Below are 27,507 nucleotides of genomic sequence, written 5' to 3' on the forward strand. Positions count from 1 at the left end.
AAATTAAAAGTTCTAGTTGCCTTTTTAATTAACCAAAAAATTGGAGGGCAACTAGGCTTCCTCCCCCGCTCTTTTTTTCTCAAAATCATTCGATCAAAATTATGAGAAAGCCATTTAGCCAAAAAAATAAATAAATATGCAAATTTCGTTTTAATAATTCCTCTGCGGAGAGCCAAAATCAAAACATGCATTGATTCAAAAACGTTCTGAAATTAAATAAAAAAAAAACAAGTTTTTTCAACTGAAAGTAAGGAGCGACATTAAAACTTAAAACGAACAGAAATTACTTCGTATGTGAAAGGGGCTGCTTCCTCATCAACGCCCCGCTCTTTACGCTAAAGTTTTTTACTGTTTTAAAAAGAAAAGTTGAGAGAAAGAGTCAAACTTTAGCGTAAAGAGCGGGGCGTTGATGAGGAAGCAGCCCCTTTCATATACGAAGTAATTTCTGTTCGTTTTAAGTTTTAATGTCGCTCCTTACTTTCAGTTGAAAAAACTTGTTTTTTTTTATTTAATATAATCATAGGTCTATAGTAATCACTAATTTAGGAAAACAGTCTTCTTTTCTCCTTCTGTCTCTCTTTTTTTTTTTTTTTTTGTGTTTGTGCTGTTGCATTGGTGATTTCTCTTTTCATATATATATATATATATATATATATATATATATATATATATATATATATATATATATATATATATATATACATTCTGAAAGGCAGACTTTATAGAATACAAATTATGCGTTTCAATCATTTTACCATTTTCATCCTTTGGGCCTTAAAAAAAAATACAGGAATAGTAAAACTTACGAGTTGTTGTATCCTTAGCGCAGACACAAGCCATCCTCTATCAGCAGCCACATCTAGCATAGCTTGAAGGATTCTTATGGCTTGGTCCAAAACAGATTTGGTGTCAGTGTGGTAGTCCGAAATGGGAAGCGGCAAACGACTGAAGTGCGCTTGAAACAAAAGGTGAGCTTTTGTATGCGGGGAATCAAAGGTGTATTGGTTCACTTCAACAGGACATAATTTTGCAAGCTCTCTATAGTAGAGAAATAAAACAAACGTTAGTTTTCAATATAGTTTGATATCATCATCGATCTGAATGGTAGTCGATAAAGGCAAATTCCAACAAGAGTGAAAGAAATAAAGGAAAATGTTGTGTTTCTGCTCGCCATGCGTCTTGTTCAAATTATTCCTAATTCACAAAACAAGAACGCTAAACAATTAGCTAGAACAAGAATGCAATAGTTCTAAAACAGCTGATTAAAAAAAAAGAAAAAAAGGGCGGTCTTAAAGAAAAAACATCTGAAGCTTGAGTCCCTTCCCCTGAGGGCTCAATGTCCTATATAGCACCACATTTGCCCCTAAGCCCTAATTAGTTAAAAAATACATCTGAGAAAAGCTTGTTGTTTTTTTTACAGTGAAATAAAATTAATACTTTAAAATAGACAGAAATAAAATTATATAACAAGTCAAACCTAAAACGAACAGAAATTAAAATAATAATCAAGTAAACCATAAAACGGACATAAAGACTAACACGAATAAGAGTGAGGCTGACTGCGAATGAACTGGCCACGACCCATTTGAAATCAGCGCAGGCTTTTAGGATCGTTGTGAACATACGGATCCTAGTCAGCTGCCTAAGAAACCCTTAAATCTAAGCATTTTTTGAAAGGATATATACTAGACTGTAAGATCTATCCCAGCCCCTAGTTCTCACCCATTGCGTTTTGCAGAAACCTGCTGCAATACCGCGCCTTGCAGACAATTTTAACACCTCAGTTCTCCCCTGCTACGATTTGCAGAAAATTGGATTCAAACTTCGCATTTCATTTGCAGAAAAAAAAATCACAAAATTACCTTGAAAATCGCAGGCATTTTGTTGGAAAATTGCAACTACTCTTACCTTATCTTGCATAGGATCAATTTCAATCCATTTGCTGTTGTTAAACGTTTATTATTATAACGAAATTATCAGCAAAATCCTACAAATTGATAGGAAGCCACAGAGAAGTAATCAGTTTCTCTTTGCAGCATAATTTTAACAACTAGCTATTCAATCAATTCTTGACCGCACTTTCTCGCTTGAACAGGAAAATTTCAATACATGTTGATTTACGAAATTACAGATCCGAATTCCCTTTATTACAGATCAATATGAAAATTGCAGATCCATGTTTATATTTGGGTTTCATGTTCATTAGCAATATTCAAGTAGAGTCTAAGACAATTCTCACTTAAGTTGCCCAGCTTTATGTTGATCCCCCCTTTATGTTGCCCAGCAAATACAAAATATTATACATTCCTTCTCTATGTTTTAATTTATTTAAAACATTCTTTTAGGATCAAAGGTGGATGTTTCAGTCTATTTTTAGATAATCTTCCATGTGTTCACCGTATCCCCTAAAATGTTATAAATTTCCTCCGTAAGCTATATGAGCCCACGTAAAGTTAAAGGGTTTGTCCTCAGGTTTTAAATTTTTTATGAAACCAAGGTTCCATATTCAGGTTTCATATTCAGGTTTTACATAATAAAATTTAGGAACCCTTAAATCTTACAAAAGTAATCAGTTTTTCATTGCTGTTGCTTCTAACAATTAGCTATTCACTCATTCTTGAACACACTTTCTCGCATGCGTTGGAAAATTTCAACACAAGGTGATTTACGTTTTTATGTAAAAATGCTAGTTAGAAATCATCCCAATCTGCAGAATCACCAGTTTTTTTTTGTCAAAAACAGTATGAACGTACTAAGGGCAAAAAAAAATCGAACCAAACTGAAATAACCATCGTCGGAGAATTTGGGAGCAGAGAGCATATTTATGCACTTCGACTAAACCTCGTTCTTAAAATGATTGGTGAGAATTACGACCAATTAAGTGACAAAATCAACGACACTGACTTAGCAGCAGTTATGCTATAGCTCCGCATTAGAGCCGTCCTGGCCAAGTGGATTGATGCGCTGGATTCGGGATCCTTTGTCTGAGAGGGCGAGGGTTCGAATCCTAATGCAACCAATTATTTAGTTTGGGACGGGGATCAGTGGCGTGACTCTGTCAACTCAGCCAGAGTCGACCCAGCTCTAAATGGGTACCTGGAGAAATCTGGAGAAGGTAAACAGGAAGGGTGTGCGAAAGCACAGGAAGGTTGGCCCCCAGCCCCTCCATTGCACTTCCTGGCTGAAGGGCAAAGAAACGGAGATCAGTACCACCGGTAGGGATGGCAAAGTCTAATGCCGGTATTCTTTATCCCCCCCTTTTTTTTTGCTGCATTAGGGGTCTAAATTCAAGATTGTAAGGTGTAAATGGAAAGTTCATACTTCTTAGATTGAAGTCACTACTTTAAGATCATAATTTAATTTTAATATCTATTGATGTAAGATAGATCTAATGAATATCTTAAGATCAATTGAAGATCTTGAAGTGTAAATGGAGTAGTCTTGCTTCTTTTAAACAAGTCACTATGCTAAATAGATTTATGAATAATTCGGAAATTACTTTTTGAATCTTCTATTTGCACGCACAAATACATAACGAGACGCAGATATTAGGTTTGAGATTGTTTCAAACAGTATCTACGAGCCACGAACGCATATAATGTATATAGTGTATGTATATAGTCTAATCGTTGTTTCTTGAAGTACTATTTTTCGTTCTGTTCTTTAATTTTCTTTTTTTCTCTTTGTACTCCGCCATATTTTCGTATTATTGGTGGGCTAAAATAAAATATCTATCTATTTATCTATCTTAGGACAATTATGTATGGAACGTTCATTTTTCTAAATTTTTCATGAAACGATACTTCAATGAGGGATCTTTATTATATGAAGATAAAAGCCCCAAACAAATCTTTGGTCAAGAAAAATTTACCCCAAGATATTGGACTATATTACTTCACGGCTATCACAGTAGAATGGCGTAAAAGAAAATAACTGTTTTGTGCTCTTTCCTTGTTTCCCCGCCCCTTCCCACTCGAAAAGAACTACTTTCATGATTCTCAACATTGCAAATGTTGGAAAGCATGTCCCGGTGGGCATAACCTCTGTAACTACGCAGGTATGATCTAGCAGTCACTACAGCTCTATATTTCGAAATGCATAGAGCATACCAGCATAAAGAGGAGGGGGTGTTGCCACTCTATCCCGAGAAGAGGTTGAAGCCCCCCCCAAAAAAAAAACTGTAGGCTAGTGTTTTGCGTTAGCCTAAAATGCTAAAGTAGATACAAGGTTAGCGAAGTGCCGTAGACTGACATTGCACTTTCATCATTTTTACCCCACCCCCTCCCTTCCAAACCAGAGAAGTACTATACTCACGGATTTGTGTGCACACCAGAATTTACATAAATACAAAGAAATGACTTACGCATTCTGATTATCTTCATTGTGTCTGACTGGCAGCTCGGCATACTCCTGAACATCACTCAAGATCTTCAACAAATCCAGCAGTGAAGAGTTAGAGCTCAATTTATCATTGAATAGTTGCACTGTTAAGTGAGAAAGGTAATAGTAGGATGCGATTCGACCAAGGACAGTTGTTTCAATTGTCCGATTATCTTCTCCGATGAAGATACACGAAGATGTCTCTAAAACCAGCAGGGCTTTTTCGACGATTCCTAAGAAAAGTTAAGATCAAAATAGGAAGAACAACCGTTACGAATAAAAATACATGTCTTGAAATTATGAGTAAAATAGGCAGGATAACAATATATTAGGTAAAATAACATTTACTATAGGCAACAAAATGAATACTTAAGTAAACTACAGGGTAAATTTGTAATAGCTGGTGTTAAAACTTTTTTATGGATTTATGGTTAAAATATGGAATAGCTATTTGCTTAAATATCAGGGAAAAATTTTACCTGGATATTTAGTTCGGGTCAAGTAAATAAATAGTTGGAGTAACGTCATAGCTCTTTCCAACAGGCATGACGTTAGTCCAACTAAGAACAGTCATCGACTCCTTCAAATTTCTGTCAAGGAAAAATCAACTTTTTCTATCTCTTGCTCCAACACGTTAATGACCCAATTCTAGTACAACATCACTCTAACGACCAACTCCTCCTCCTGCTCCTAGTATCATCACTCGCTACGGAGCATTAGTTATTAATTTATGTGAGCAGAGATGTTGTGTGTAATGCACAAAAAAATAAAAATTTTCTTATTTTAACAGAGCCACAGCTTCTAACGAAACTATGGATTATAGAGAGGCAGTTCTGGCAGAGAGGCAGTAACTTGCTGACTTTGGGAGTCGATCTCATCTTTTGAGACCAAACGAACTAGTCAATCGATAAATTAAAGATTATAAAATTAAATTAGTGCCAATCTTCGAAAACCTTTGCCACAGGAAATAGAAAATTGCTCCATAAAACCTGGAACAGAACACTGGCTTCCTACTTAGTCTCCCCGGTTTCTAAACCCGAGACTTAATCACATGAATACAAGAGACTTAGAAATTGTTAAAAATTTTAATAAATGTTAAGTGCAGGTAAACGGCAGCATGACCTTTTTGTTTAGAGTCAAGATGATAAATAGAAATCGAAATTAATTTGAATTACATCCATATGAATTGAAAAAAAAAATCATTATTCTAAAAAGTATGATACTTTTGACATGTATACTTGTATGCAAAAAAAAAGAAAAAAAAAACACTGAAAAAACAGGTAATCTGAAAAGAAAAATAGAATCTTAGCCATGAGCTATTAGAACAAAAAAAAATTTACAGAACAAAATTTTTTTTTGACAAAAACAAAACAAAAATGACCGTCATTTTAAAAGAAATAAGAATTCTACTTTTATAACGTGGCATCTTATATTTAAGAATTTCTTCTTACTAAGTCACTACTAGAAGGTAATATAAAACGTAGATAACTTCGAAGACCACACTGCCTTTCCACGACGAAAGTAAAACAGTTCAAAATAGGGATGAAACCTTTTTATTGACAGTGAATAGATGTAAAATTATTTAACTGGATATTTCGAACACATATATAGTGTTCATCATCAGCAGTAAAACATCTGTAATGAGTAATGAGTAATGAGTTTTACTGCTGATGATGAACACTGTATATGTGTTCGAAATATCCAGTTAAATAATTTTATATCTATTCACTGTCAATAAAAAGGTTTCATCCCTATTTTGAACTGTTGTACTTTGGAAAAAAAGAGAAAAATAGTCAGTATTGAATGGGTCAGACAGGAAAACAGAATAGACTTTATTTCAGAATCATACCAACAATACCAAGGTATCAACAAATTGGTATCAGAACAATACCAAGTTTTATAAATTACCAGCAGGAGAGTTAAGCCTGAACACTTGGCCTTTGAACAATCCGTGACATAAAAGCTAAGTGCGCAGACTGAAAAGTAGCGGAACATGGCATTCGTGAAAAACAACAAACCAATAAATAAAAATAGTAATTATAAATTAGCTCTGTACTGAATAAAAATTTCATTTATTTTCTTTTTACTTTTATAATAGGAATAATCAAAAATACAAAGCGACATAATAATATACATAGTTACAACTAATGGTATAGCATATCTTAGACAGAAACAAGATTGCTTTTTATCTTTGGTAAATTTGCTATACACTACGGCGAACTAGATTGCGCTTTCTAAAGCTATGAGAGAAAGGTTGAGATAGCTAAGGCACGTTCTGTGGATGAAGGATAACAGATTGCCGAAGATTGTACTTTTTGGTAAATCGCCAGGGGCTAAACGGGAAACAGGTTATCCGCGGTTGGGGTGGGAGAATATCATAAGGAGGGATTTGAGAGAAATGGGAACTTCCTGGGAGGGTGTAAAGGGGGTGGGGGCTTTGAATAGATTGGGATGGAGGAGGAGCATGTGTAGTTGTGTTTGCCTCAGAGGCTTGGTGCTGTACAGAGTTGATAGTAGTCAAACAGTTCGTGGTAACGAATCAAACAGTTCGTGGTAACGACCTGTAGCAAGGAGCGACCCGTCTCAATAGTAAACAAAACTCTAAAAACTGGAATTTCGATACTAATAGATACATCAAAAGAATCGGATTTTTATGCTGATTTTCAATATATAAGTTTCATCAAATTTCGTCAAACAGAAATTATTCCGTGTATGAAAGGGGCCGTTCCCTCCTCAACATCCCGTTCTTTACGCTAAAATTGTTTACTGTTTTATAAAGTAGGATTGAGAGAAAGAGCCAAACTTTAGCGTAAAGAGCGGGAAGTTGATGAGGAAGCAGCCCCTTTCATATACGAAGTAATTTCTGTTCGTTTTAAGTTTTAATGTCGCTCCTTACTTTCAGTTAAAAACACTTTTTTTTTATTTAATAGCAGTATGAAATCAACAATGATGATGTAAATATATAATTGTGTTAAAAACCAATCGCTAATTTACTCTGGTAAAGAAAACCACATCGAAAGTAACTTAAACAGAATAAGAAGAAGAAAAAGAATAGGAGAAAAATGAGAAGTTGATTAAGCTACTGCTTAAATTTGGTTCTTAATATTAATAAGTTAGCTTTGTAACGAAAGAAAGCTCCTTGGACAGCTTGAACTGACTGCAGTATATTACTTTGCAACAAATGGATGGCCTCCAAGGCTCTAAATGGTAGACTTAATTTTTAACGTTCCATTGACAAAATTTTTTCAATAAAATAGGACATTTAAAGAAACATAGAATCAGCAGATATTTCAGAAATTCCTTTTGAAAAATTGTGGTCATTTATGATTTACATGATTAATTGGGACAATCAATTTACATTCTAAGGCCTCCACCCAAGGTCATGGCCTTGATCTAAACTCAGACCTGCAGTTAATGCAAAGAAAACTATATCAAAAAGCAACTTCAACAGAATAAGCAAAATAAACAGAAGAAAAATGAGAAGTTGATGAAGAAGCTGCTTGAATTTGGTTTAAACAATTTAACGTTGTAATAAAAAAAATCTTTCGACAGTTTAAACTGACTGCAGTATGTTACTTTTGCTACACATAGACCGTCTATATGGCTCTATGTGGCTCAAACTCAATTGCTAAAAGGCATCAATAACGGATCGATTACGATAATGGCTCAACCTAAAAGCCTATTTACACTCTCTGGCATACGTGTCAAGAGAGGCTGCTGACAAGGGTCAAACATTTAATAGATTAAACAGGTCTTATAGGTTCGATAAATCTTACAGCAAAATAATTAATTGGCTCTAGCAGCTCTGCTGAATTCAATGGTAGAAATGGCCATACCTGAAAGAAACTTATTGACATTCTCTGGGTTAACATCGTCCAGACCATAATAAGTGGGATTCTGGAGCAAACGTCGGAACATATAGGTCCATGTCATATAGTCAAGACAGTCTTGCTTTGATGAAATCGTTCCAGCAACCACTTCTGCATTCAAATGCTCGGGAAGCACTTTAAGAAGGCTCGATTCCACAGGAAACGGTTCATAGAGAAACTTTTTATAAAAATGTTTCTTTATATCGTGAACAAATACGACAGCAACACCTGTAATATAATATACAAGTTATATTTTGATGTAAATATTATATTATTGAATGACTCTTATTTTTTTTCGCCTAAAGCCCAGCTTTAGTTTGTGTGAATTTTTCGACAAAGGTTCCCAAGAAAATACACTTTTAGGATATCTTAGTCACAGTTTTGATGATACATAACTTTTTTTTTCACAATTTCAAGTTTTAAAAGGATATAATGCCCAACCATAAATGGGTATTGCCTCCAATAATATGATCTATATTTTTTGTTTAACCCTAAAATCAGAAACCGAAAGCATTCCCATAATGACACGTCTGAAAATGGTTGCCAGAATAGTAAATTAATCAGTCGAAATTGATCAAATAGGTCTAATTCTTCTTATTTTTTCAATTTTTTTTTACTGAGTTGCTTTTTAACTAGTTAATCTCATTTTTATGAGCTTTATACGCCAAATAAAATACAATACATATTTTTAATAGCAAATTGGCGGAAGGTACACCAGCCTAGCATCATTACGTCTGAGGCAGTTGAACAAGGAAAGCACTGGATGCTCAAAATCGCGACCTGAGAGGAAATTGTCCTACTTCTCAAAATTTATTCTCAGGAAACGTAATTAAGATTTTGAACGCGCCTTTTCGAACGTTTCGTAGTACAGTTAAAGTACCAAGGAAATTAAAACTGAAAACTAATTACTTAAATTGGTTAAGTAAAAACTTACACAACCATACACGTTTTAAAAAATTAGGAGCAACAAATAATTCTTTTTTTTTTTTTTTTTTTTTTTTTTTTTTTTTTTTTTTTTTTTACAAGCGCCCACCAATTTTAAAAATAAGAAACATTTGTGATAAAACCCAGCAGAAAATGATCAAAAATGTGACATCATGGAGTTCTAGGAACTGTAACTTCCCCAACTACTGTAACAAAAGGAAAACATGACCATTATTTGGCAGTAAACAAGGTAAACATTCAGTGATTGGATGAACAGATATAGCCTAACCCTAACATCTTGTTAACAAATGGAAATGAGAAAGAAGTGTATGTATCGTGGAATAGTTAAAACTCTAAACTAGGCATTAATTTGCTTATCATTAAAATTCTTCAACACTTCAAATTATTAGTTGTTGAATTAACTTTTAGAGCATATTTTTGAAAGGCAAATTATCCTATTTTGCCATATTTATCCTTTAAAGATATTTAAACGAAGGCACATTTAAATGTAACAAAGACAGACTGAAACCACCCTTGTTTCACCCATAGCTAGTTTGAGTAGCAGCAGACAAAAGATAAACAATTAAAATAGTGCGTGGAACATAAATATGAAATATAGCGTATTGGAAAACTCAAGACATCTCATTGAATAATTTATTTACAGGTTACTGCAATATCTTTGAATTTTTAAGGGCGAACGGCATTATCGAACTTACCGAATTAGTTTCCGAATTTCTTTTTTTTCACGGTTTGCTTTAGAAAACACTGGTGAAACTCCGTCCGAAAGAAGAGTGGCCTTTAATATTTATAACAACCAAAAGAAAGGTCATACAAAATCCTGGTTTTCAAGTACGGATAGACCTAAGAGAGATCCAGGTGGCAAAAAATGTTTTCATTTTGATGTCCTTGGTGCTTTAATAAATTTGAACCAGCTTATTTTTTTTCAATGGCCGTTAATGACGATGAAGACAAATAAGCACAATAGGGTACTTTTGTTCCCAAGAAAATTACGGACATGCCAAGTAGGAAATAAAGAAATGCTTTGTTGCTAAGAAACAGAAGACTGAAAAAAAGGTACCAGCATAAACTACTTGAAAGAGCGGAAAAATTACATTAAATGGTATGAGGGTTTATTTCTTTTTTTCGGCCAAAATTCTGGGTCCTTGCGGAATACAATTTCACTCTCAATTCGCGGAATACTTGCGAACTTTCACCACGATGCTTAGTTATCTAAAACAGCAAGTAATTGAACTAATAAGATTGTTGATGCTGACAATAAGTCTTTCTTTAACTTAGCTTTTTTTTTACAATTTGACCAAATTCTTATAAATCGCGTCAGCCTCATACAATTTTGAACTTCCCAATTAGCGGAAGCTATTCCAGAATGAACTCACTTCATTACTTTCTTAGGATAGCCATTAACTCCTCGACAAAAAGCATAGGCAGTATTTGGGATGGGCTGAATTTTGATGTTAGGAAAACAAACACGGTTACACAGAATGATTAACCACTCAGGGTCTACTAGACCCTTTAAATATTAAATGATATTACGACCGTGTTAATTTGATACTATTCAGTTGTCTTTACATGGTATTTCCTGCAGTATTATCCTACAGAATTTCCTACAGTTTTTACGTGGTATTTCCTGCAGCATGTAGTTGACTTTAGTCAAACAGTTCGTGGTAACGAACTGTAGTAAGGAGCAACCCGGCTCAATAGTAAACGAAACTCTAAAAAACGGAATTTCGATACTAAAAGATATATCAAAAGAATCGGATTTTTATGCTGATTTTAAATATATAAGTTTCATCAAATTTAGTCTTTGTCATCAAAAGTTACGAGCCTGAGAAAATTTGCCTTATTTTGGAAAATAGGGGGTAACACCCCCTAAAAGTCATAGGATCTTAACGAAAATTACACCATCGCATTCAGCGTATCAGAGAACCCTATACACAAAATTCCAAGGTCCAATCTGCAAAAATGTGGAATTTCGTATTTTTTGCCAGAAGACAAATCACGGGTGCGTGTTTATTTGTTTTTTGTTTGTTTTTTTTTTCCAGGGGTCATCGTATCGACCAAGTGGTCCTAGAGTGTTGCAAGAGGGCTCATTCTAACGGAAACGAAAAGTTCTAGTGCCCTTTTTAAGTGACCAAAAAAATTGGAGGGCACCTAGGCCCCCTCCCACGCTCATTTTTTCCCCAAAGTCAACGGATCAAAATTTTGAGATAGCCATTTTGTTCCGCATAGTCGAAAACCATAATAACTATGTCTTTGGGGATGACTTACCCCCCACAGTCCCTGGGGGAGGGGCTGCAAGTTACAAACTTTGACCAATGTTTACATACAGTAATGGTTACTGGAAAGTGTACCGATGTTATCAGGGGGATTTTTTTGGTTTGGGTGTGGGGTTCAGGGGAGGGGGCTATATGGGAGGATCTTTCCTTGGAGGAGTATTTCATGGGGGAAGAGAAATTCAATGAAAAGGGCGCAGGACTTTCTAGCATTACTATAAAAAAAACAATGAAAATATAAACATGAAAAAGTTTTTTCAATTGAAAGTAAGGAGAAGTATTAAAACTTAAAACGAACAGAGATTATTACACATATGAAGGGTTCTAAAAATACTTTAGCATAAAGAGCGAGGTATTTAGGAGGAGATAAATACTTCGCTCTTTATGCTAAAAATTTTTTAAATAATTTCAACTATTTATTCTACGGCCTTTCTGATTCAGGGGTCATTCTTAAAGAATTTGGATAAAACGTAACGTAAGTTACGTAAGTTATGTACGTTTGTTACGTAAGTTAATTCTTAAGTTACGTTTTGTTTTACTAATAAAAACGTTCGTTAAAAATTAAAAGATCTAGTTGCCTTTTTGAGTAACCGAAAAATTGGAAGGCAACTAGACCTCCTTCCCAACCCCTTATTTCTCAAAATCGTCTGATCAAAACTAAGAGAAAGCCATTTAGCCAAAAAAAGAATTAATATGCAAATTTCATTTTAGTAATTTATGTACGGAGAGCCAAAATCAGACATGCATTAATTCAAAAACTTTCAGAAATTAAATAAAAAAAAACAAGTTTTTTTAAATGAAAGTAAGGAGCGACATTAAAACTTAAAACGAACAGAAATTACTCCGTATATGAAAGGGGCTTTTCCTCCTCGACACCCCGCTCCTTGCGCTAAAGTTTGATTCTTTCTCGCAACTCTACTTTTTAAAACAATAAAAAACTTTAGCGTAAGGAGCGGGGTGTCGAGGAGGAAAAGCCCCTTTCATATACGGAGTAATTTCTGTTCGTTTTAAGTTTTAATGTCGCTCCTTACTTTCATTTAAAAAAACTTGTTTTTTTTTTATTTAATTAATCAAACTAAGACGGGTCGCTTACTCCGTTACTTTCTTTGAATAGCCATTACATTCCCTGATAAAAAGCACAAGATTCATCTTATAATATGAAGCAGTGTTAACTCTGGGAAGAAATTGTATTTTTTCTTAGGATTATTCTGATAATGTCATAATCCTTTAGCTACTGTAGTTAATTCTGTTCAGCAACAAGTGGTACTACCTCCAGAATGCCATAATTACTACAAGATATAGTGTTATTCCAAATTTTAAGAATTCCTTCTGCCTCGATTGAGGGTAAGTAAAAGATCAACGACGATTTTTTTAAGTAGCAATTGAGTTACAACATCGTTCTCGTTTTTTTTAACCAACCGGGCAATGGATATCCTTTTTCATGCCATTGAAAAAAATAGAAGACGATTTCTGATTTATATAACATCTTAAAAGCCCTTTTCATGTTTTTACATTTATGTTTTTAACTAGTGAAGGTTGATCTCATTCTCATACTGATTAAGAATGCAATGCTTTTATTAATTTCACAAATGCCCATTAGAAACAGCTTGTACTTCATTTCTTCTAAAGGGAAATTCTAATAGAAATTTTTTTAGTTTCTTCTAGATCACACGACCAAAATTTGTTCAACACGGTATTTGACATCGACGTCAAGTGACTCACTATTAAAAATAAAGAAGCAGATCGGAAAATATTCCATTTTTCCAAATTTGAAACTCGTCTAAAATGGCAAAAACACAAAATAAGGTCAATCCTGTAACCGTCCCAAAACATCAAGATTTTTTGCAAATTTCTGCAGGGTTAAAGTCCAGCACAGATTTTCTCAGGTAAGTGTGAAGGTAATCTAAGGAGATGACCGTACCATCGTAGAAAAGCGCTCCGCAATTTGGATGGAAAACAGCGTCGGCTACGTTTTCTGTAGTAACTTCTGGTTGCTGGCGAAGTCGAACCATCTCAGGCCTTCTATCCCCCTAAGGCTTTTCGTCTGGAACACGTCTATGGTCTTGAGAGCTGTGATTGTGGCCGGCCAGGTTTCTATTCCATAAAGAAATACAGACCCAACCAGGGCGTTGAAGATCCGCAGCTTCATGTTTCGACTAATTCTTGGTTTCAGCCATAGGTGACGAATTAACCTCCCCATTGTTGCAGATGCCTTGGCTATTCTTGCTTGTAGTTCAGGGAGAAGGGAGCCGTCGGTAGCTATGACAGAGCCCAAGTACGCGAACTGCTGGACCACGTCAACAGTAGTTTTCGGTCCAGGGCCACAGGAAGGATGGCGATGCTATAGGATGGATCAACGACCATAACAACGATTCCAACAATTTATCTAGTCCAGGTTTTTGATTTTCAAAGGTATGGCAGGCATTGATGACCTTATCGATGTCAAAATCCTAAACCCAATCATCATCGCTATCATTTTCTATTTGTTTGGTTCATTTTACCTCAGCTTATCTTTCGTCATTATTAAATACATATCGCCTAACCTTTGTTTTTTTTAACAAAGGTATGGTAGGCATTAATGACCTTATCCATGTCAAAATCCCAAACCCAATCGCTATAATATTCAATTTTGACACGTTTTGATTCTCGCTGTCCAGGTTGATTTTCATTAACTCTTCAAATGTTCGGTGTCTTATGTCTTCTAAGTGCACGTGTCTTTGCTTTTCATTTTCATTTTTGACTTGCTCACCTGCTCGTTGTCGCATGTCTTCTAACCACGTGTCTCTGCTCTTCATTTTCATTTTTGACACGCCGCCGCTGTTCTGATAACCGCTTGCGTATGTGTTTTTCATTTTTGACTTGCTCACATGCTGTCACACGTCTTGATTCTCGCTGTCCAGATTGATTTTTATTGACTCTTCAAATGTTCGGTGTCGCATGTCTTCTAACTCCACGTGTCTTTGCTTTTCATTTTCATTTTTGACTTGCTCACCTGCTCGGTGTCGCATGTTTTCTAATCACGTGTGTCTTTGCTCTTAATTTTTATTTTTAACACGCTCTAATTGACGTTTAACAAAGGTATGGTAGGCATTGATGACCTTATCCATGTCAAAATCCCAAACCCAATTATCATCGCTATAATATTCAATTTTGACACGTTTCGATTCTCGCTGTCCAGGTTGATTTTCATTGACTCTTCAAATGTTCGGTGTCGCATGTCTTCTAACTGCACGTGTCTTTGCTTTTCATTTTCATTTTTGACTTGCTCACCTGCTCGGTGTCGCATGTCTTCCAACCACGTGTCTTTGCTCTTCATTTTCATTTTTGACACGCCGCCGCTGTTCTAATAACCGCTTGCGTATTTGCTTTTCATTTTTGACTTGCTCACATGCTCGGTGTCGCATGTTTTCTAACCACGTGTGTCTTTGCTCTTAATTTTTATTTTTAACACGCTCTAATTGACGTTTAACAAAGGTATGGTAGGCATTGATGACCTTATCCATGTCAAAATCCCAAACCCAATTATCATCGCTATAATATTCAATTTTGACACGTTTTGATTCTCGCTGTCCAGATTGATTTTCATTGACTCTTTAAATGTTCGGTGTCGCATGTCTTCTAACTACATGTGTCTTTCCTTTTCATTTTCATTTTTGACTTGCTCACCTGCTGGGTGTCGCATGTCTTCTAACCACTTGTCTCTACTCTTCATTTTCATTTTTCACACGCCGCCGCTGTTCTGATAACCGCTTGCGTATTTGCTTTTAATTTTTGACTTGCTCACATGCTCGGTGTCACATGTTTTCTAACCGCCCGTGTCTTTGCTCTTCATTTTCGACATGTTTTCGGATTTTGATTACTTCAGACAACTTAGCAATGGCCTTTGTTTAGCGACTGATGGTCCAGGTTGACAAATTTCAGGCGTTCAGTTGGTTCCAAAGAATGATCATTTATAGTAACTGCAACTGCAAATTTTCGCTTTTTGGGCCTTCCAACTGACATTAATAAATAATTATTGCGTTGGCAATCCAGCAGAAGACCAACAAAATTATGCCATCCTCGAACGCGGGGGGGGGGATAAGTCACGATATTTTTAAAAGGAGGTACGAGATTCATTAGAGAGGGTGAATCGTTACGTTACCATGAATACTCAAAATCGGTTCATGTCGACATTCACCGGTGAATGTCCGAAACAACTTTTTTTTGTCCTTGGATTTGGTCAGTGTTGCCAGTCAGCTTTTTCAGTTGAATGCCATATCTAACGGTGACAGGTTAGATTGGGTCTCAACCCATTTCTGAGATTTATAACCTATTTTAACCTAACTTTAACTTTTATTATCAAAGCTTACGTAAGACTGAAAAAGATGATTCACAAAGCTAATTGAATCAAAGCAGAGAAAAGGGATTTCCTGACATTCACTGGTGAATTTCGACATTGAACAGATTTCGGGTATTCACGGTAACAATTATACTTAATACAAGATTCACAACATTAACATTCAAAATTAAAAACATATCACCCGTGAGCCTTCTGAAATAACATACTGTTAGGTGGCACTAAAACAGAGAGCGTGTTTTATGGCTCACTGGCTCTCTTTTTTTATGGTAAATTCACCGATTTCAGCATGTCCACAAAATTTGAAAGCAACTCGATAGCGAACAACTGGTTAAAAATCAGTGAGAACAATGTGACGATAAAAGGAAGAGCAAAAACAAACCGATTTATAATCTAGGGGCAAAAAAAAAGGTAACACGTTGTTAACTTCTGAATTTTTCCCATAATCTGAAAATCCAGAATCCCTTACCCTCGGTCGAAATTAGGTTGTTATTTTTACAATAAGAATTTTGACTGTTGGATTGTGATTCGATATCAACATCGACGTAAATACATAAATCTCATTGAGATTTTTACCGTTTTCGGTAGATAATGTCCAAAAACTTGGTTGCTCTTGGCTGCTTTTTCTGGGTTGCAATGCCCACAGACCTTTCTTAGGAGGGATCAGGGCGGGATATTGGCTACTTTCATGGCTTGTCAAACTGGGATGAAATCATCTCCAAAACTCGAGTTGGTAAAGGTAAACGTAAAAGATACGGCATTAGACTGACAAGATAAAATACAAGCCACTTGCTTGTAAATAGTATATAGACCGCAAAGTCTAAACAAATTTCAAAATTCAGCTGTTAAGATTCGGCATCCACTTTTCACTGTTTGAAAAATGAAATTCCACTTTTCGAACAGTTCGTCGTAACGAACTGTAGTAAGGAGCGACCCGGCTCAATAGTAAATGAAACTCTAAAAAAAACGGAATTTTGATACTAATAGATACATCAAAAGAATCGGATTTTTATGCTGATTTTAAATATATAAGTTATTTACTGTTTTATAAAGTAGAATTGAGAGAAACAGTCAAACTTTAGCCTAAAGAGCGGGGCGTTGAGGAAGGAACAGCCCCTTTCATACACGGAGTAATTTCTGTTCGTTTTAAGTTTTAATGTTGCTCCTTACTTTCAGTTATAAAAAACTTGTTTTTTTATTTAATTTGCAAAAGAGGCAGGGTTAGCAGATTGCCAAATGATTGTATTTTATTTTAATTAAACTTCTACTGCTTGTGTGAGATATTTGTTTGACAACAGTGTCAAAAATACTTAGAAAAAAAAATGCAGGTAAGCTATCAATGCAAAGAGCGACTGCAACTTTTTGTAACGACAAAAAACTTGTTTATTTTTATTATTTAAACATAGCAAGTTTTCCCCGGTTAGTATTTTAATTAAAAAGATTCTCAGACTTTGTATTTTTCATTGCATTTCTATAGCTCTTCATTTTTCCAGAAAAAATTAGGGAGCAACAGGGCTGAACTGCTGACCCCTCAACCTGCTGTTGAATGCTCTACTATTGAGCTATGAGCTATTTATACTTCTCAACAACAAAATACTATATTTCAACGATTTGGGCAAATTTCACAAGTTACAGCCTTTTCCTCAGAGGCTGTAGGGGTCATGTTTGTATTTTCATCTCTGCTCTGTTGCCGTATTATAAGAACCCAGTAAGAATAGAGAGAGCAGCGCCAAGAAGTCATGCTGTCACACTAAAAAGGTAGAAATTTTACAGCTGGTCCCGCAAAAGCAAAGCGATGGCGTGTTGATCAGTTTGAGTTTACAGTTTCATCAGTTGATCGTAGCTTTTGACTTACGAAGGTTAATATTGTCTTCAGTTTAATTTGACACTGCTTCTTAGATGAAATCGAATCCGACTGAATCGAAACTAAAGTCTAATATTATGAAAAGTACCAAGCAATTTTTTTTTGTTTTATAAAAACCATTGAAAGGTTAAGTAAACCGAAGCCGAAATTTTTCAAAAATAAACCAATGAATAGTTAAAGAAAACTGGAACTGATAAACAAAAATCTTCTGTTTTCTGGAAGGTAAACGAAGATCTCCCATAGGAAAAATTATCCTAATCTACAACCGATATTTACCCCTTTTGCGAAATAGCACATGTCACACTTTCGTTAGCTAACATTTTTCTTCGTTAAAAGCCAACCAAATCGAAGATGCTTTAAAACTGTCTTAGATATGATGTCTCTTGAGTACAAACTGAATATTTAGAATGATTTACCTTGATTATCATACTGTGGCCGACCGGCTCTACCCATCATCTGAAGGACGTCTGTAATGGGCATGTCAATGTAGCGTTTGGTTTTGCCATCATAATATTCTGTGCCTTTTATGATGACCAAATGAGCAGGGAAGTTTACACCCCAAGCCAAAGTAGACGTGGCAATGAGAATCTGAAAAGCAGGTATTATTTGCTAATAAGCAGACGTCAATACACTTGGAGTTTGTCAAATATTTATTAGTTCTGATATTGCAATAACATTCACATGCTATTTTTTCTCTACTGGGAAGGGGAATAAACAATTTTCTATGCCGTCTCTTATGGAATTGGTACGGTGATGCGTCCATACAGGTGCGGCTAGGCAGCCAGCTGAACATATCCGTTACTAGAAATATTCCTCTATTTCTAATTGAACCCTATATTGATTTCAACCACCTCTGTTACGCAGAAGATATCCTTCTATTATCGAGTGACCTCCAGGTTCTCCAAAATACAGTTCATACAGTTTACTCTGGTCTTAATGAGATTCGGCTTCAAGTCTTATCCTCTAAAACTGAGCTTTTCGTCTACGGTTCATCTCAACAACCTTATGTTACTATCAATGTTGGCCCAGAAACTATTTCTGCATCGCTCTCTCTGAAGTATTTAGGTCTCCCGTTTGGATCAAATGTAAAAATATAACACTCGTTATCTCGGCGTAGAGAGAAAAGCCTAGAAAATCTTACGGGCTGCTTGCTCGAGTTAAAGGCCAGTTTCACAAAATAACCCTGGGCAGACTTTACAATGATTTTTTCCACCGCATCTCTTCTTCTTGGTCCCTTTGTGGAATTTTTTTCACAATATCTGAGCGGAAGAAAAGTAGATCTTTATTCTTCTATTTTTGCAAATATCTTCTGCGATTGACGCTCTGGATTGGCAACTTTTGCATTTCGAGTAGATATGGCGTTTTCGATATCAAACAGTTCGTGGTAACGAACTGTAGTAAGGAGCGACCCGGCTCAATAGTAACCAAAGCTCTAAAAAATGGAATTTTGATATCAATAGCTACATCAAAAGAATCGCATTTTAATGCTGATTTCAAATATATAAGTTTCATCAAGTTTAGTCTTACCCATCAAAAGCTACGAGCCTGAGAAAATTTGCCTCAAAAATGGACCAGGTCGTGGATAGGTTCCAAAAGCGTCGAGAAAATATTGTCGACTTTCCACTTAATTGTTTAGCTTTATTGTGTTGCTTAAGTAGCTGAGATGTTGTTTGTTTTTTTTTTGTGAGTTTTTTCTTGTTTATTGTTTCCATTTTTATTTTGTTTTTCTGCATTTTTGTACTCCTCTAAGTGCATTTTATGTATGTAAAGAGGGTTTAAATTAATTATTATTATTATTATTATTATTATTTAACTTTCGCATTAGAAGCCTTAAAAGTGTACTTATTGAAAAATTGTTAAAAATTATGAAGAATAGGCATTACTTACTTTTAAGTAAACCACATTAAGCTAGGAGCTTGTCCAATTTAAAAATTTTTCACATTGTAACATAATTTAATTCTAGCATTTATTTTGTAACTAATAATAGCATATAATTAGCCAAAATATGCCCGAAAAATAAAAAATGTACAAAAAAAGAAAAAAAATTAATTTGTTTCGATAAAATAATGTGGTCTTTTCTAAAACTTTGTTAGAGTCAACAATACTTGATGAGAATATAAAATTGTCAATCATTGTGTAGAATTTCCACTAATTTTCTGAGTCTCTACCATGAAGGTATCAGGCAAATTCAAATTCATAAACATTCAGTCAAGATTGACGTTTTTAAGATAAGATAATTTATCTGACAAAAAAAAAATACAGAACATTTTCGCTGCATCTGTTAAGAAAACCCCTAAGGGCTTGTTCGGAGCAGGTGGGATTCTTCTATTCTACGTATTCTAAAACACCAACCTTGGTTTTTCAAGAGCATTATGGTTTCAGTCATAGCTTCAGCCTAGTAAAGAGTGAACCACGGCTTACAGTGACCGATATTTAAAAATGCGTTTCAAAAGAAACTGCATAATGAAAAAAATCGTCATTCGTAGCTGACTCAGAAACGGTATCTATTAACAGAAAAAATTACTTTGAAAACAAATTTACAGGAATTTCGAAAGAGAGCCTGAAACCAAGCGCTTCACTGAAAAACTAGCACTTTACTGAAAACTGATCATACTCGAAGTTTTGAGAGAATTGATACTGAATACTAGAATTTAGTTATTTCATGGCTAATGAAAGACTGTTGTGAGCCTTATAAATTAAAAAATACTATTTTATATTATTCTACTTGGTAATATCACTAAATCCACACATATACAAAAACCATTCTACTTTCACAAAAAACATACATAACTACTATTCTTTTACAAGGAAAAATTTTCCGGCTGTGGCCTTGAAGGTTACCAGATGACTTGCATTTCGAATCACAACTGGCATCATATCCCATACACAGGAAGCAAAATTTCTTATTAGAAAAAAAAACTCTAGTCGTTTTTCTAAATTGATGTACTAGATTCGATGCTCCTCGTTTACTATGACTATGGAGATCGCTATTAATGGAAAAATATTTTCAAATAAGAGGGAAGAAAATTATTAAGATACTTATTTGGGAAAATACCAACTTGATAATCTATAGTTTTGAAATATCAAGAAGTTTATTCTTAGTGTAACATTCGTTAATATTTTGAGCGAAGAATATTTTAGGTGACAGAATTTTAACAGCTTTATTTTGAATTTTCTGAATTTTTGTATAACATGACACAAAATTACTTGCCCATATGGAGCATCCAAAGGAAATATACGGGTAAAAATAGCAAAATAAATCAATCTAATAATTTTCTTTGAAAATAAGTTTTATCTCGGCGAAGCACACCCAGAGATCTTGACAATTTTGAAGCTATAATATCAGAGTGTTTCCTATGATAGATTTTCATCAACCATAAAACCCAAATACTTTTTTAACCTTACTCTTTTTATTTGATTACCATTTACAATTATTTATGTATTAGTTTCAATACTAGATATCCGAGAAAATAAAACATACTTAGTTTTGATATAATTTAATTTCAAAAGATTAAAACCTGCCCACTCAATAAACTAGACCAATGCCTTTCTCATTTTATCAAAAAGTAGATTAACTGACAGCACAACAACAAGCAAAAGAGTATCATCTGCAAAAAGCATTGTACCAGCCTCTATCAAATAATATTTAATTCTATCGATAAAAATAAAAAATAAAAAAGACCTAGTAAAAACCCTTGGGGTACTCTGCATGTTATCCCATTAGCTACAGAAGTTGAAGACCCATTCACCACGATTCGCTTCCGTCCACTCAAGCACGATTCAAACCATAAGATGGTATTTCCAGTCAAACCAATTTTATCCAGCTCAAGTAATAATTTTTATGATCAATTGTGTCAAAGGCTTTCTTTAAATCTATAAATAAGGCAGATGAAATCAAACCCAATTTGCAAGCCTCATCTACCTAATTTATAAGTTGGATTGTAGCCATTTCAGTTCATAGTCTTTTCCTGAAACCAAATTGAGATTTTTCAAGAATTTTATTTTTTGCAACACAATCATTTAGCCTAGATCCAATTAACTTTTATATATTTTAGAAAAAAAGGAAGAATAGAAATGGGTCTTTTATTTTAAGGGTCATCTTTCTTACCACCTTTGTGCAATGGTATTATATTAGCGACCTCCAAAGCTTCCGGGAAAATCCCATTTTCCGCTGATTTATTAATCAAATGACATAGAATAGGTGTTATAACTGACTGAATCGATTTAGCAATCTTCTGGGAAATCTCGCCAACACCACTCAAATTCGTACACACTCCATTGATACTTTTTTCCACTTCATTTACATCACAAGGATTAAAAGTCATTTGAGTATTTACTAGAACTTCAAATTGAACTATTTTGGGAACATATTTTTTTTTCCGAGCATCTTCACATAGTTTTCCAACCTCACTACGAATAATATTTACATAAATAGTTGGTGGCCAAATTTCCCCTTTCAGTTTCTAGGTTAGTGATAACCTCTATTTTACCCTTTTGACCCAGGAGCGAATTTAATGTTTGTCAGGTTTTTTTCATGTCAGGTCTATGCTTCATAAATTCATTTTGCCAATACGCTATTTCAACTTCTCGTTTCAATCAATTTAAGATATTCCTACAGGTTTTAAATTGATGAAAATTGATAGTAAATAATATCTAGCCTTTCCTCAAGCAACAGCGAGAGATCTTCCCTCACCCAATATGAAACACCTTCTTTTATGAACAATGACAAACCTCCTCGTTCCATAGCCTACCGTTCTTTTCTTTTATTAAATAAAAAAAACAAGTTTTTTTAACTGAAAGTAAGGAGCGACATTAAAACTTAAAACGAACAGGAATTACTTCGTATATGAAAGAGGCTGCTTCCTCATCAACGCCCCGCTCTTTAAGCTAAAGTTTGACTCTTTCTCTCAATTCTTCTTTTTAAAACAGTAAAAAACTTTAGCCTAAAGAGCGGGCCGTTGATGAGGAAGCAGCCTCTTTCATATACGAAGTAATTTCTGTTCGTTTTAAGTTTTAATGTCGCTCCTTACTTTCAGTTAAAAAAACTTGTTTTTTTTATTTAATTTCTGAACGTTTTTGAATCAATGCATGTTTTGATTTTGGCTCTCCGCAGAGGAATAATCAAAACGAAATTTGCATATTTTTTTTTTGGCTCAATGGCTTTCTCATAATTTTGATCAAATGATTTTGATAAAAAAAGAGCGGGGGACGAAGCCTATTTGCCCCCCGATTTTTTGGTTAATTAAAAAGGCAACTAGAACTTTTAATTTTTTACGAATCTTTTTATTGGTAAAAGATTTACGTAACTTATAAATTAGCTTACGTAAAGAACTTTTGTATTCTCATGTTTTTATTACATATATGAGGGGATTCGCCCCATCGTCAGTACCTCGCTCTTTACACTAAAGCTTAAATTTTATCCCAATTCATTAAGAATGACCCCCTGAATCACAAAAGCCGTAGAATAAGTAGTTGAAATTACTGAAAATACTTTAGCGTAAAGAGCGAGGTATTAGAAGGAGGTGAGCCCCTCATATGGGTAATAATTTCTGTTTGTTTTAAGTTTTATTGCTGTTCCTTACTTCCAGCTGAAAAAGCTTTTTCACTTTTATTTTTAATTATTTTTTTTTAAATAATGCTAGTAAATCCTGCTCTCCCTTCATGGAAATTTCCCTCTCCCATTACAAATTCTCGAAGGAAAGTTCCCCCAGCATATCCCCCTCTTCTCAACCCCTCCCCCAAACCAAAAAAAATCCTCCTGAAAACGCCTGTATACTTCCCAATAACCATTACTATATGCAAGCACAGGTCAAAGTTTGTAACTTGTTGCCCTCCCACGGGGACTGTGGGGGAGTAAGTCGTCCCCAAAGACATAGTTATAAGGTTTTTCGACTACGCTGAATAAAATGGCTATCTCAGAATTTTGATCCGTTGACCTTGGGAAAATAATTAGCGTGGGAGGGGGCCTAGGTGCCCTCCAATTTTTTTGGTCACTTAAAAAGGGCACTAGAACTTTTCATTTCCGTTAGGATGAGCCCTCTTGCAACATTCTAGGACAACTGGGTCGATACGATCACCCCTGGAAAAAAAAACAAAAAAACAAAAAAACAAAAAAACAAATAAACACGCATCCGTGATCTGCCTTCTGGCAAAAAATGCAAAATTCCACATTTTTGTAGATAGGAGCTCGAAACTTCTACAGTAGGGTTCTCTGATACGCTGAATCTGATGGTGTGATTTTCGTTAAGATTCTATGACTTTTAGGGGGCGTTTCCCCCTATTTTCTAAAATAACGCAAATTTTCTCAGGCTCGTAACTTTTGATGGGTAAGACTAAACTTGATGAAACTTATATATTTAAAACCAGCATTAAAATGCGATTCTTTTGATGTAGCTATTGGTATCAAAATTCCATTTTTTAGAGTTTTGGTTACTATTGAGCCGGGTCGCTCCTTACTACAGTTCGTTACCACGAACTGTTTGACTAACATATCCCGGAAATTAGAAATCCAGAATTGAACAATTATTCCTACTTGAGACAAACGTATCACCAAGTCCTATTACTAACGGTAATTCTTGTAAATCACTCAAAATGTTGCACAGGGTAGGATATGCTGTCCTAAAGCCTTGACAATTCCAAATGAAAAATCTATCTAAAAAATCTATCTATCTAGTAAGACTCCAGGATAGTCTTACTTCCCCATTCGATTCCGTGTTCTCCCATTGGCTTTGCTGTGCTCCATAAGACAAAGTCCTTCAAAATGATCCGTACAAACAGTGATAGAACGCAACCCTGCTTAACTCTTGATTTAATACGAAACAAGCTAATAACCTCATTTCCTACCCTAACCGTAGCATTGTTATTCTCAAACATAGCACTTATCACTTTAATGTATTTGTCTGGTATATCATACAAAGATAAGAACTTCGCTAAAGCTCTTCTATCAGCCGAATCGAACGTCAGCTCATAATCTATAAAACTGAGGAATAAAGCTAAGGCAGATCCAGAGGATCCCGCTCCCTCCTAAGATTTTTTCTGGCACCCTCTTATCCTTTTTTTCTTCTTTTTTACTCAATAACTAATTTGTCAATTTGGTCAATTATTGGTACCTTTGTCACATTGCCTTCCCCCCCCCCCCAAGATTTTGCTGATTGACACTCTTGTCACATTGGGCCAAGCCCAAGATTGCTCTGAACCACACTCTGTCTAAAGGTCTTTGATGACTCAGATACTTCTTAATTATTAACTAAGTGTGAAAATTTGGTCAAAACATCCTCTACCCTTCCTAAGAATGCAATGTTCTTCTCTTATTACCTTGTCTACAGGATCTCTCAATCGAAAAAGTATCATTATACTAAGTAATTTGCTGCTTACAGACGCCACGTTAATAGCTCTATAATTACCACACTTACTCTTATCACCTTTCTTATACAGGGGTTTTATTAGGGTTTTTCTAAAATCACTAGGTGCTTCCCCCTTTTCAAAAATCATATTCATAATCTTTAGTAACTTATATCTAACCTCATAGCTACCATATTTAAAATAATTATTTACCACATTATCAGCACCTGAGGCTTTAATATTTTTTAATCCTTTTAATATTGTCGCCTCACAAATTAAATCTTCCTTCCCATCCAATGTGTCTCGGAGGCTATAAAATACAAGAAAACTACAAATGACGAGGTAAATATTTAAGAAGTATGGCTACCGTTACCTATCACTCACCGTTTACCGTTACTATCAGCACCTGAGGCTTTAATATTTTTTAATCCTTTTATTATTGTAGCCTCACAAATTAAATCTTCCTTCCCATCCAATGTGTCTCGGAGGCTATAAAATACACGAAACTACAAATGACGAAGTAAATATTTAAGAAGTATGGCTACCGTTACCTGTATCTTCTGATTAACAAAAAGTTCTTCGATAGTCCGTCTATCTTTATCTGTTAATCCAGCATGGTGCATTCCAATGCCAAAAGAGCACGTAAGTTTCAAGTTTGGATCCTTTAATCCTAAAATATATTTGGAAAACCAATTAAACTTAAAAATATAAACCAAAAGCAAACAAAAAAATTCGTCGAAAGCCAGGCAATTACCTAAGTATGCACAATGGGGCAACGCTTTTTCCTTAAAGACCCCAGTAATTTCTCTCACTCAAGCTTATATTTAAAAACATTCGATCAGGTAAGTACAGAAGGGGTGGGGGATGCGATGCATCTGATTTCGTCTGATTTATCCAATAGACCCAAATTCGGCTCAGTTAGAGCTTGTGATAGTCTTCACCTATTGATTACCGCGATTTTTTTTTTGTATGCGTTCCTATAATTTTCAATGTTTTTCACACATAGTTTGTTAGTTTTTTTTGTTTCTTAGCTGCAGTTTGCTTTGATATGTAAATTCACTTTTCGTTATTTCTTACTTCTCATGTTGCATTTTTGTTTATGTATTTTGCGTGTTTTCTTTTTTCCTCTACTTAATCCTCTGTAACAACAATTTTATGCGCGTAAAGACGATAAAAATCAATTATTCTTATTAATAATACCGACACAATTCCTTATTCTAATTCCGACAAAACATATGTGTTCTCAGATTCCTCATAATTTAAAACTATATGTTTTTATTATTATTTCAGCTTTAGCTCTGACCCGATCCAATAGACCCAATTTCGGCTCAGTTAGAGCTTGTGATAGTCTTCACCTATTGATACCGCGATTTTTTTTTTGTAAGCGTTCCTATAATTTTCAATGTTTTTCACACATAGTTTGTTGGTTTTTTTTGTTTCTTAGCTGCAGTTTGCTTTGATACGTAAATTCACTTTTCGTTATTTCTTACTTCTCATGTTGCATTTTTGTTTATGTATTTTGCGTGTTTTTTTTTCCTCTACTTAATCCTCTGTAACAACAATTTTATGCGCGTAAAGACGATAAAAATCAATTATTCTTATTAATAATACTGACACAATTCCTTATTCTAATTCCGACAAAACATATGTATTCTCAGATTCCTCATAATTTAAAACTATATGTTTTTATTATTATTTCAGCTTTAGCTCTGGTACCAACGGTTGACTTCCTATCGTTCTGATAAAGAACATAAAGAACAAATCTCAAAACTTAACATCTTTATCTCAGTTTTCAATGGTTCATTCTGTAATTGAAACATCGTTTATATATACTTTCCCAATTAATTTCCTATATATTCATTTTTACGGCATTTTCACTGAAAAAATTGCACCCCCCAGATGTTGAAAAAATATATTTTGCCCCTTCCCCCTCCCTAAATTTTCGTGACAGGAGCCATTGTCACAGAAGTAATTAAAAAAGATTAGTCGATTTAAAGTTGATATTCAAGAAATTTCGGATGCATAAAATCACACGAGAGTAGATTCACGGGATGGCAGACAGTCAGTGAAGTAAAGGCTCACGAACATAATTAGTCACAGTTAAGCGAAAGTGACATGATATAGTTACCGGGGCCGTATCTAGGGAGGAGGGTGTAGGGGTTCGACCTAGGAGGGTGTAGGGGTTCGACCCTACCTCCACCCACAAAAAGTTTGTCTGACTTGTTAAAACGAAATGAATAACGAAAACGAACGTTAAAACGAACGTTGTTAAACGTTGTTAAAACGAAAGATAAACGGAAATGAATATAAACAAATTTTAATGTATTTTCTTTTGTTTTTCCTTGCCCCCCCCCCCCCTAAAAAATCCTTTTGTAACAAATCTCCTCAAGAGATTTTTTTTTTGACATAACCCTGATATTTATCAACCCTCATTGGAATTTAAATTAAAAAAAATACAGGTCAAGTTGGTCCAAAACAGGTCAAGTTTTGAGGCGCAACAAA

The 27,507-nt window shown here is 34.9% G+C and overlaps 1 protein-coding gene across 1 annotated transcript in view; it reads right to left on the reverse strand.

Annotated features, from left to right (window-relative positions):
* The window catches only part of LOC136036140 (activating signal cointegrator 1 complex subunit 3-like), a gene marked incomplete in the record, with an annotated part of 134,567 nt that overhangs the window by 16,866 nt on the left and 90,194 nt on the right, over nt 1-27,507 (reverse strand). Inside the window, 5 exon segments of the mRNA XM_065718176.1 lie at nt 807-1,038; nt 4,364-4,613; nt 8,217-8,477; nt 18,081-18,252; nt 25,557-25,675. Of these exon segments, the coding sequence (XP_065574248.1) occupies nt 807-1,038; nt 4,364-4,613; nt 8,217-8,477; nt 18,081-18,252; nt 25,557-25,675 (1,034 nt within the window).

This window comes from Artemia franciscana, chromosome 2, assembly GCF_032884065.1.
Source record: "Artemia franciscana chromosome 2, ASM3288406v1, whole genome shotgun sequence".
NCBI lineage: Eukaryota > Metazoa > Arthropoda > Branchiopoda > Anostraca > Artemiidae > Artemia > Artemia franciscana.